The 12,024-nt window shown below is 44.6% G+C and overlaps 1 protein-coding gene across 2 annotated transcripts in view; it reads right to left on the reverse strand.

Annotated features, from left to right (window-relative positions):
* Positions 1 to 12,024, reverse strand: part of LOC146386266 (palmitoyltransferase ZDHHC5-A-like) — a 31,987-nt gene that overhangs the window by 7,839 nt on the left and 12,124 nt on the right. For both annotated transcript variants that reach the window (XR_014800565.1, XM_084932360.1), the window contains exons 3-8: positions 9,596 to 9,717; positions 8,077 to 8,234; positions 5,004 to 5,176; positions 4,509 to 4,611; positions 4,002 to 4,093; positions 2,368 to 2,494 (exon numbers count right to left, since the gene is read on the reverse strand). Coding sequence is in view for 1 of the 2 variants with exons in the window: in XM_084932360.1 (XP_084788486.1) it covers positions 2,368 to 2,494; positions 4,002 to 4,093; positions 4,509 to 4,611; positions 5,004 to 5,176; positions 8,077 to 8,234; positions 9,596 to 9,717 (775 nt within the window). In the remaining variant the exon portion in view is untranslated. The remainder of the gene's footprint in view (positions 1 to 2,367; positions 2,495 to 4,001; positions 4,094 to 4,508; positions 4,612 to 5,003; positions 5,177 to 8,076; positions 8,235 to 9,595; positions 9,718 to 12,024) is intronic.

Consider the following 12,024-nt stretch of genomic DNA (forward strand, 5'->3'; position numbering starts at 1 on the left):
TCTCCTTTTTTAAAAAGAATCGATAAAGAATCGAATCGTTAAACAGAATCGAAAATGGAACCGGAATCGTGAAAATCTTATCAGTACCCATCCGTAGGTGTGAGGCTGTAAGAAACTTTATGTAAAGTTAACTTAAATGAAAATGTTCCTGACTGTAACACAGGCAGAGCCAAAGGTCAAAGACTATGTGAAAGAACAAATTATCCATCTCCTGCTGCTTATCCGGGTTTGGGTCACGGGGCAACAGTCGCAGCAGAGAAACTCAGCCTTCCCTCACCAGCCACCTCCTCTAGCTCATCCAGGGGGACACTGAGATGTTTCCAGGCCAGCCAAGTGATATATTCTCTACAGCAAGGCCTCCTCTTAGTAGGACATGCCTGGAATACCTCACCTAGGAGGCATCCTAGTCAGAAGTCCGAACAACCTCAGCTGGCTCCTTTCCACGTAGAGGAGCAGCGACTCTTGGGCTACGTCCACACGTACACGGGTATTTTTGAAAACGGAGATTTTCGTTTTAAAAAATAATCCCGTCCACACGTAAAGGCAGAAATGAAGGAAAACGCTGCTGGGAACATGCCAAAGCAACAGGTGGCGATATATTCCTAACCGTGCAGAAATGTTGGCCAATCAGAAGTCTAGAAGCCTCGGTGGGAAAAAGTAAACAAAGCTGGGGCACAGAAGCAGAACCGAGTCGTCTGTGTGGAGGGACAGTAACTGTGTGTGTATGTGAGCATTTAAACACTGCAGAGTGTAACAGTAACAGTTTTGTAGAAATTCATTTCACCCAAACAATAACGTGGCGCACAGTGTGACGTCACAAAAGGCGCACACCTTTGACGCTGTGTTTTCTCCGTTTTTCTCGTCCACACGTAAACGCAAAAACGGAGTTTTCGAAAATATCCACCCTGGCAGGCGTTTTTAGAAATCTCCGTTTTCAGTGACCGAAAACGCCGTTTACGCCGGGTACGTGTGGACGTAGCCTTGAAGGGAAACTAATTCCTGACACTCTGATCCACAACCTCATTCTTTCGGTCACTAAACAGAGGCTGTGGTAAATTGACAGCTTCCCTTTCATGCTCATCTCTCGCTTCACCACAACAGATTTGTACAGCATCTCCATCACTGAAGACACCGCCCCAATCTGTCTGTAAATCTTGCATGCACTCTCCCCTCACTCGTGGACTCGAGATACTTGAACTCCTCCACTTGGGGCAGTAACTCATCCCTGACCCGGAGTGGGCATTCCAGTCTTTTGTGGCTGAGAGCCACGGTCTTGGACTTGGAGGTTCCTGTTGTCATTCCCTCCACTTTACACTCAGCAACAAACGACTCCAGTGCAAACTGGAGGTCAAAGGAGGCCAAAAGAACCTCATCCTCCGCAAGAAGCAAAGATAAAATCTTGCAGCCAACATTGTGGAGACCACTTGACTATGCCCAGACACTCTATAAAAACTATGAAGAGAGTCTGTGACAATGTTGAATGGCTTCAGCCACTACCAGAGCCACACTCCACTTGGCCTGCCAGTACCTGTCAGCTGCCTGTGGACTCCTCCTTCAGCCTGACGGCTCACTTCACCTCCAGTATTCACCATCTGGTTCTGGGACTGCCGCCACGAGAAGCACCGAGGTTCGTGCAGGCCCCATTCCTTTCAGTAGCCTAAGCAATGGAGGTGTGGAGCATGGTCCACTCGGACTCAGTGTCTCCAACCTCCCTGAGGTGAACCTCTGCCTGAGGTGTAAGTTGAAGACCTTGCTGACTGGGGCGTCTGTCAGACATCCTCAGCACACCCTCGCTGTATGTTCTGGTCTCCCAGGTCTGTCAGCAGTGACAGCGTTTCTGTGTCCAAGCCATGGCCACAGCTCTGATATACGTTTACGTACGATTACAAAATCAATCATCGACCTGCGACTAGAACAAATTATTCCATCCATTTCCTAACAAGTACAATACTTGCAGGTCTTTCGCAGTTTCTTACAGCAACACAAAAACAAAACTAAACAGAAAGAAGATAAAATACAAACAACACCAAGAAAAAGGTGCAGCAAACAATAAAAACCCAAACTCAATAAATAGGATCCCGTTTTTGCATCCTTAGCTCTGCAGCACGCAGCCTGATGGATGTGGTTGGGTTTTTACTGCTGTGACCTTACAGGATTTCTGCCTGTTGAATTTCAAACAGCTTTTAAAGCTCTCGCTGCCATCTGGACCTGCCTATATGCAAACTTATCAAGTGCAGATTTGAATGAGAAGCACAGCTCCCTTGCATAACACTTGTTTATTACCGGCAGGCTGAAGCAGCCAGCCAGCACAGCACAGTTTGTGGCACTTTAGTAAAGCTTCACGAGCACCCTTCCTGCACCTCTTACCCTGTGCAGATCTCCCTGTATGCCATTGTCCAGTATCTTTGCAGCCAGCTGGGCCTCTGTCAGCTGTGGCCGAAGAAAAGGAGGCTGCAGACTCACACTCTGTGCACACTTTTTCCTGCCCAGATACCTGCAGAGAGCATTCAAATCAGTAACTCCTCCCACTATTAAATAGTCCAAGCCATTTCCAAAGTAGTGACACATCAAGTGAGCAGCACACTTCATTCATTTTTTATATATATATATATATATATATATATATATATATATATATATATGTGTATGTATGTATGTATGTATGTATGTATGTGTGTGTGTGTGTGTGTATATATTTATTTATTAGGGGTGCATCGATACTCGTATCGATATTGAACCGTTCGATACAGTGCTTTCGGTTCGGTACGCATATGTATCGAACAATACAACATTTTTAATTTATTTTATCAACTTTCCTTCTGACGATGCTGTCTGTGTTGAGCGCTCAGTGGATCTGCGCTCGACTACTCCGCCTAGGCTGCCCTGTCGAGCGCAGATCCACTGAGCGCAGCGCAAGCTAGCGAGACAGAAGTTAAGCTCTCCTTGCAACATGGCAAATTGAACCTCCCCCACCCTCATTCAGATCTGGCGTTTGGAACTATCTTGGTCTTCATGTGACGTATGACCCTGAAGGTAAGCGCGTCATGGACTAAAGTAAAACAGTATGTTGGATGTGCCACGTAATGCTCAATTACATGGGTGGGAACTACTGCGTTAGCGCAGTTAGCTCGTTAACGTGTTGACGTCCAGCCCCACGCACGGGGCGATCCGCGGCAGCTCGTTAACGGAGATTTGCCGTGTTGTGGCGTTAACGTCATTTCAGATTAACGCTGACAGCACTAGTGGGAACACAACGAATATGACTGCACATTTACTCCGACAGCATCCTAGTGCAAAGACAAGTGGAAGCAGACAAAAACAACAAGCACGCATGCTACAAACTTTACCCGAGTCATTTAGACAGCCGTTAGCACAGGATTCTCCTTATGGGGACCTGATATGTTTAATATGCTGCTGAGAATATAGCCCAGAAGAAGCGTATAGTATAGCTTTTATTTTGGAAAGAGCCATTTCTCTGTAATAAACTCTCTTTTCCAAAGATGAGTGATTCCTCCATCAGATAGATTTATTATTTTATTTTGTTGTTTCAGCAACATTAAATTTAAAAACTGTACTTTTGAGTTAAAATATATATTTATAATTTTAATAAATGACAAATTAAAAAGGCATGAACATTTTTTTTGTATCGAAAAAATATCGAACCGTGAATTTTCGTTGCACCCCTAGTGTGTGTGTGTGTGTGTGTGTGTGTGTGTGTGTGTGTGTGTGTGTATAGTGCATTCTCTTAAATACAGCACAGTGCTAATGATTAGTATCAAATCCAAATTCTTCTTAATCCTACATCTGATCACTTTCAACACTAACACCAAAGCAACAACTCACAGATTGTTTAGTTTCTCACCAGCTGTTTCTGTTATTACACTATTCAGTGGCAAGTTTTAAGAAATTCATTTTAAAAACAGGAAGTGTGATGAGCTACAGGGTAATGCTCACGACACTCGACAAGAGAGTCAAATAAAAAGGGGAAACAAAGAACGGACCTGGGTGCCTGTGAGCTGCAGAGGACATGAGAGACATTCTTCCAACAGCCATTGGTGAAAGGGTTAACACCTCCTCTGAACTTCCCCGTTACCTGGAGACAGACACGTCACAAAAACTTACATGGAGAATATAACAATGCGGGGAGGGGGGTGGGGTGGGGGTGGGGTTAAATGGCTGTTAACCTGTATCCACTTTCAAATTAATGCATTCAGTAGGATGTGAGGACCATTTGAAGGATAACCACCGTCTCTCTGCCAGGAAAACAAACATCCTTCCCTATGCCACAGTGCACAGTGGAAGGGCCAAAGAGGACGTTTTTCCTTCCCACTGTCACCGTGGGGTTGTCTGATATTTGGGGTTCTCTGTCTGTGATCTCTACCTAATATAAAGTGTCTTTAAACAACCGTTGTTACAAATTGGCACTATATAAATAACACTGACCTGAACTGAATGAGCTAACTCCTGGGTTCCTGGTGTGCATGTGTGCAACACTGACTTCTACTTACTTGTTCGTTGGTCGTCCTGCCTCTAGCCACAAGGACTATGTGGAAGCCAGTGAGGCCAGCGACAGGGATGAAGAACAGGCCTGCGACACACATTACAGCGAGCCTGAGAGCACGGGTGGGGGGGTCAAGGACCTTAGCATCTTAAACATTACATTCAACAGATCAAGGCCTATGGAGAGCAGTGATGGACATGACACCATGACAGCAGGTGGTGCAAAACAACATGTGGTGTGTGTGGGGAGAGCAAAGCCAGAATGTACTCTTGTCCTAGGCCAGTTTATGCAGATTCATGCGTTTATATCGTGTGTTTTTATTCTCATTCAAAGATTAGATTGGGTGGGGTTGGACCCATCTTTTCTTAGAAAGCTACGTGAAATCTTCCCACGCCACAGTGGGGGAAAAAAAAAAAAGAGTGCCTCGTTTAAACAACTTGACAGTAACTCAGCAATGTAAAACCAGATTAGAGTACCAGATCCACGGGACATGAAAGGATACGTGACAATGGCGTGCAGGCGGTCAATGTTCTGCCGATGGTAGAGGATGAAGAGCAGCCCAAAGCCAAACACAGCCATGATGTGGGCTGTCAGAGACAGCAGGAAGAGAAAGAAGTAGCGGTAGTTTCTCCTGCCGATGCAGTTGTTCACCCACGGACAGTGATGGTCGAAGTCCTGCAGAGTCAGGGGTACATTTAAGATACCGTCAGAGGAGGCTGAAATATGAATGCAGCCATTAAGAAGCATTATTTCCATGCACCACCTTTCCAGTCTAACCTCATTAAGTCCTCAACAGATATACAGAACTGTCATCTGCAGGTTGGGAATGTGACATACTTTCAACAGAATACTCTGATTACAACTCTCCCATGTGATCCCAAGAGAAGAGGCTTGAAATATTGTACAACTGCATGTTTAGAGGAAGGTCACAATATCAACAACTGTTTAGTCCTGAGATCAGAGATCTTTGGTCATCTGCTGATACAAACACGGATCCAACACCTGGACTGCTGCAGATGAGCAACGCAGATTACCTTTGTACCTGGAACATTAAAATAAATTCAGACAAATGTACAGTGAAGAACAGAGCCTGGGACGGACTGCCAGTGTTCTATCATGGAAACCCTGTAAAAGACTGACTGTCTGTTGGCAGCATGATATTTCCTGGGGTTACACATACACACTCACACAGAGCACTAAGGAGTAGGGATGGGTACCGATATCCGGTGCCATTATGGTTCTGACATAAACGGTAGTAACCAGACCGAAAGCAGCGCACATTTCGCTGCTTTATTTCTGTGCTTTTTTTTCCTGAGATGTCACACACTTTGGATTCTAGCCAATCATTTTACCTTTGCAAGCGTAGTAGGCGGGTCCAGGTACGTACGTTCTTTTAGAGCAGAGCTACAGATTAAAAACGCCCAAGGCGAAGCGGTCAAAAGTCTGGCTGTACTTCACAGCAAAAGATGCAAACTCAGCAGCCTGCAACGAGTGCTTTAAGCTGATACTGTGATACTGTCAAAGGAGGTAACTCCTCAAATCTGATGAAACACCTGGTGACGCATAGCGTTTTTTTAAAAGCCGAGCAATGCACCGTATTTGATAGCTTGTTGCGAGACCTCACACCGAGCACATCTACTGCGGGTGTGGTAAATCTCCCTTAGCGAGTTAGCGCGGATCGCCCCGTGCGTGGGGCTGGACGGTGCTTATCATTTTGCAGAAAAAAAGAGACTGCTAAAAATAAAAACATGAGAGCTTTTTGGACAAAGTTTGTGCTCTCCATTCTTTAAGCACCGGTTTGAGCACCGGCACCGTTTCAAAAGTACCGGTTTGGCAGCGGATAAAACCTAAACGATACCCATCCCTACTAAGGAGCTTGGAAAGAAAAGCGTCTGGACTTCTTTAAGTTGCTTGAAGACGTTTCACCTCTCATCCGAGAAGCTTCTTCAGTTCTAAGGTCAAATGGTGGGGAGTCCCAGATTTAAACCCAGTGGGAGTTTCCCCCCACAGAGGGACAAAAGGACCCCTGGTGATCCTCTACCTAATCACACGAGCTAAGGTGTGAAAGCGGGTGTAGGTCACAATCAGCCAGGGTTTCGGGTCAGCTCATTGTGAAACCTGGCCCCACCCTATCATGTGATTTCCTGAGGTCAGATGGCCCAGGATGTGAGTGGGCGTTAAGGCGTCTGTGAAGGATCTCAACACTGGATTATAGATGGCAGACAGTTGGTGTCGTAAACCCCGCCTCTGTTCAAAGATGGTCGCTCACAGTGGACATAAATGGCTTCTTTCACTCCTCTTTCAAACCATCTGTCCAAAATGTGAACATTGGCATCCTCGAAATTGAGTATCCCTCTTGGTGGGTTACTCCCACAGACCTTCGACTGTGATGAGCTGGATGACTGAGAACCTTCACAGACATATTGCACAGAGCACACAATCCCAAGGTCAGCCATATTTGATTTTGGCCTGGCAACCAGTTCTTTACTGAATTAAGGACAGTGTGATTTTCTCCTGTTTGTCACTGTAACTGGAGAAAGAGACAGTGAGTGCTGGCTTAACGTGGAACGCTGCTAGCTGCATGTTTCACTGCAGCTCTCTGCCAATGGGGGAAAAACATGTAGCTGACACTCAGAGATGAGTCATCAGTGGATTTAGGTAGTCCGCACATCACACCGGTGTGCCCAAATAATGTTTCCTGGCTTTTAAAGCCTATTCGTCGTCAGGTTCTGTTCCACACACAGTTACTTAAGAACTTAAACTCAGCTCAAACGTCATGTTGACACACCTGCAATGACACCTCTAAATATTTAAACTGCAATCGGCACGAGAGGTGCCATCATCATCTTCAGCTTGTCCTCTGCAGTAGAAGGCTGCAGTGTGAACATATCAGGCCATTTAAGATTTTACACTGAGTTTAGAGTCATGTCTCTGAGACATCAAACAGATAGAGGTGCGTCACTGCTGTCTTGCCTGATGATGGACACGAGGCAGCCATTCTGTGGAAACCATTAGCAAATACGTATGTAGCCTGAGAGGCCCATCAAGACCATTTTCACTGGCTTAGCATCAGCTACAGTTTGGCTACACACGTGCCCAGTGGAAGGAGTGTAAGTAAGGAGTAGATACTGAAACATTTTCAGGTCCAAAACTGCAGTAAACTCCTGTTACAGGTCGTACTTGAGCTGGAGTACTGTGTTATTCAAAGGATGACTACAGGCAGTCCAACTCGTTTGCACCCATCAACACTGATACTCCTCCTTCCATCATACACTAACAGGAAAGCTGCAGAGCAACAGACATTTCCTTGAGTTACATCTTCTAACTACATCTAAAGATTTATAACAATGATGATAACCACATGCCAAAACCAGCCGGGCGAGGGTTTGAAAGTGTGAAAATCACAGAGCACGTGTGTTTTGGACACGGTTCACTAACCAGACGCATACAATGATTCAATGTTTCAGACTGTTTCAGATCAAACTGGGCTGTTTATAGTGCAGGCTTACTCAGCGTGCAACATTCAGACTGTTCATATGAAGAACAAATGACTAAATGTAAAAAGTCAAACACACCTCAACACAGTTGTCACAGACAGAACAGTGGGAGCAGCGTGGCGGCCTGTAGAAGCGGCAGGTTGAACACCACTTCATCCTGACCTGGATCCCTCTGATCTCCACCGTCTTGTACAGTGGAGCACGGAAATCGTCTTCTTTGTCCTCGTCCTCCTCGGCTGCACAGAGAACACACACAATCCTAAAACTGACGATCTATTGGTCAAAAGTGAGACAGTGAAAGTGCCAAAGCTCGCAGCTGTCCACTCAGTCCACCTGAGTTTGACCGTAGGCGTCCATGTTCAAATGATGGACTACAAAGAAGGTTTCAGTCTGTAGAAACAATTTACTCTTTCATAGCAACTGTTTTTTACAGTTTTAAACAAGCCAGTCGTGTGGAAAGGGTCACGGGTCGCCTCTCCATGTCAGTGCCGTTCAAATAAAGGGCCCTCTGACCCCTTGGTATTTTAACAATCCTGTGACTAAACTGAAACCTCATCATCTCATATTTCATGTCAGACTTTTCACCTCAGACTCCAATCAAAAGAAATAAAAAACAAAACATGTTTTTGATGTTGTTTTGACCCCACAGAAATGAATGTAAAATATAATGTAAATTCACTGGTGTTGGGTTGCCTAGGAACACACATTTTGATAAGAGGCTGCTCTGACATGAGCCAGAGATAGCTAGCTAAAAACACAGAGGACTGTAGTTAAATAAAAAAGCGGAGCAGAGTGTGTGACTGAACGCATGGACAACTGGGTGGACGGCCATTCTGAACTGTGGGGATCCTAGCAGAGAATCCACAGTGTGGAGAGCTAATCCCACCAAATAAAGAGTCAAGTCCAGAACACAGCAGCGTGGACGACGGGGCGAGGCGACCGGATGCAGATGTGGACAACACGAACGGTTTTTGTAGCCAGCTGTGAGGCCAGTTTTAAAATGTTTTTATACCATCTTTATTTTAGTATAACTAACAACACACGTTATCCAAAACTCATAATGTTTATGTTCCGTAATAATTACATTATTTTATCTTTTAGCTGTTGTTGTTTAATGTTTACCATAATGATCTAAATGATAACAACTAATCACAAACCTAAAAACCGTGTCAAAGCTTACATGAGGAGAATCTGATTAAAATGAACAAGCTAACTTAAATGATGCCTGCTGCTAAACTCCTCTTCACAGCTGCACTGTATCCATCTCAATAGTATGAACAGACCTCACACCACAATGAGGCTTTTATGTTCAATTTGGAGTTTTCATTTGTAGCTACACCCTGGTGGTGGTGATGGGTAGACGGCCCTTTTGAATTTTAGATGTAATTTTGTTTTCGACAAAATCAAATTAGAAGGACGTAAGACATCCCGACGACTGAGCCCCGGCACGCTTCCTGTGCAGCGCGCCTCACTGAGGTGCTGCTGCTGTCTGCAGCTTTAATCCATCACTTTATCCAAGTCCTGCCTGTTCGACACAACTTACCTGTTTGCTGACACCCAGCATTAAAGGCATTCATTCAACCATCCATGCACTCACCTCGGGGGAAGATGCCGGGGTCCATGAATGTGGCCATACAGAAGTTAGCCAAAACAAAGAGGAAGATGATGCCATTGTAGATGGGGATGGCCACTGAGAAACGCTCTGAAAGCCACGGACACCTGAAACAAGACCAAGCCTCACGTTGGAGATGTCCAAACAAATACATTACAGAACTGTTAGAGCTGAGTGTCGTTAAACGTGAGGCTGCGGTCTTTGTAGCAAAGCTGCAGCACCACGTTTACTCCATTATACTCATAACCAAGGATTTTGAATTTATATGTAAACAACATGCCCCCAGACTTAAAGCTGCAAGTGTCACATGACTCAAAGTAAGCCAATCACTGAGCGAGCTCTTTAAAGGTTAACATTGGAGGCAGTGTGATCCTTCAGATGGAGATGGGAGCAAATAATACATACTGAAATAATATTTGATGTGTTCAAAGTAATGAAGGTCCGTGTGAAATTAGCACAACGATATGGGACTGTGATCATTGCACTCTCTGGCACAGTGGAATAAGACAGCGTCTGTTACCTGAGTGGGTATTATGAAAAGGACCTTTAACCCAAAGCAAGATTTTGGCAGCACGAGTGTCTGAGATTTCAGGGCTCATTGGATTGGACAACATCTTAAATGTTCAGTGTTGATTTCGAGGACTACACAGTGATGCTTGTGATCCTGAATAATTGGGATCATCCTTATTCCAGCAGAAGATTGGATAGAGGTTGAACTGTATGAACAAATGAACTTTAAAAGTAACACAACACACACACACGGTATATATGTATCGATTACCAATAAACAGACTAATCAGAGGCTACCTGGTAAACCTTTCAGTATGGTAAAATGAAAGCCCACGTGTGTCTGCTGCAGCACAGCAGAGTCAGAAAAGCAGAGCTTCAAACAGCTCATCAGTGTACAGCAGAGGTGTGCAACTCCAGTCCTCCAGAGCTACTGTCCTGCAGCTTTAAATGCATCCCTACTCCAACACAGCTGAATCAGATGGTTGGATGACCTCTTCAGTAGAGCAGGGCGATATGACCAAAAATATTTATCACGATATACATTTGAAAATTTGCAATAACGATATAACTGACGATATAATTGACACTAGACAAAATACTTTACAACTCCACAACTTTATTCGTGCAAAAAACCCATCAGTGTATTTTCACTTAAACAAGCAGCTGTTTTTTTATGTGCTTTAAAACTATATAAAAATGTAACAGTGCAAATGCAAATTCCTCGCTGACAGTTTAACCAAAAGGCATTTCCAGTGGAAACTGGCCGACATATCCTCAGCATAACCATGTATAATATCCACAACACTTAAAAAGAGGTTATACACACACAATACGGTAATATTATGTTGAAGCACAGTACGTATCACTCCGCGAGGCTCCTGCCTACGATAGCCGTAATGCTCCCACAATCCATCGAGCGGTGCGGCTTCGTAGCTTAGCAAAGTCGTACTGAAACATCTGACAGATTTTCGAGCGCCGTGTACATAAAATCGTTTCGAGGTCAGTAAACACAACCAGAGTTCATACATAAGGCTCACGGGATTATAAGGGGCACTGTCGACTTTCAGAAAATCAAAGGATTGATTTTAAGTGTGCCGTATTTTCCAAACAACACGGTAATAACGACGGCCCGCTAGCATGCGCTACCAAAAATAGTGCTTTGTTGTGTATCTGACGGACGAAAGCTAAACCAGTTCCACACCACTGAAGCTGCAGCATTTTTACAAACCAGTTCTGCTTCATCGTTTCATTCAACGATCCGCTTTCGCCCTCCTCATTCTGGTCGCCGCCATGCTTTTTCCTCCATGTGCGTATGAAAGCAAAGGCACTGCGCCTGTGCGTTTTACCCATATTCTATCGCCATGTTTAATTTTCTTATCGTTGCCCAACGTGAACGGTATGATATGGCCCAGCCCTACTCTTCAGCATGCCTGGAAGTTTGGCAAAGGCCTGGCAACAAGCCATAAATTTGATTCAGGTGTGTTAGAACTAGAGATGGACCGATCCGATATTACGTATCGGTATCGGTCCGATACTGACCCAAATTACTGGATCGGATATCGGCGAGAAATAAAAAATGTAATCCGATCCATTAAATATCAAAAAAGCACCTCACAAAACTTGCTACACGGCGTAACTCGGCTCATAACCGTAGCACGTAGCAGCAGTATGCATCACGTGATAGAGCGGCTGTATGTATTTGTAGCTTCTACCAAACCAGCATTTCATCTCCGAGGAAGTGATCCCAGAGAGAAGTAAAGCAAGTGTGTCAGTTCATCTCTGAATGTTTGTAAAGCATTTTAGCGTTAAGCTTAACAACCGATATATGGAGCGACTGCCTCTCTCTCTCTCTCTCTCTCCTGCTGCTACTTCAATCATGAAACTGATCAATGATCAGCTGATTG

This window comes from Perissodus microlepis, chromosome 6, assembly GCF_051167445.1.
Source record: "Perissodus microlepis isolate ML-2025 ecotype Zambia chromosome 6, ASM5116744v1, whole genome shotgun sequence".
NCBI lineage: Eukaryota > Metazoa > Chordata > Actinopteri > Cichliformes > Cichlidae > Perissodus > Perissodus microlepis.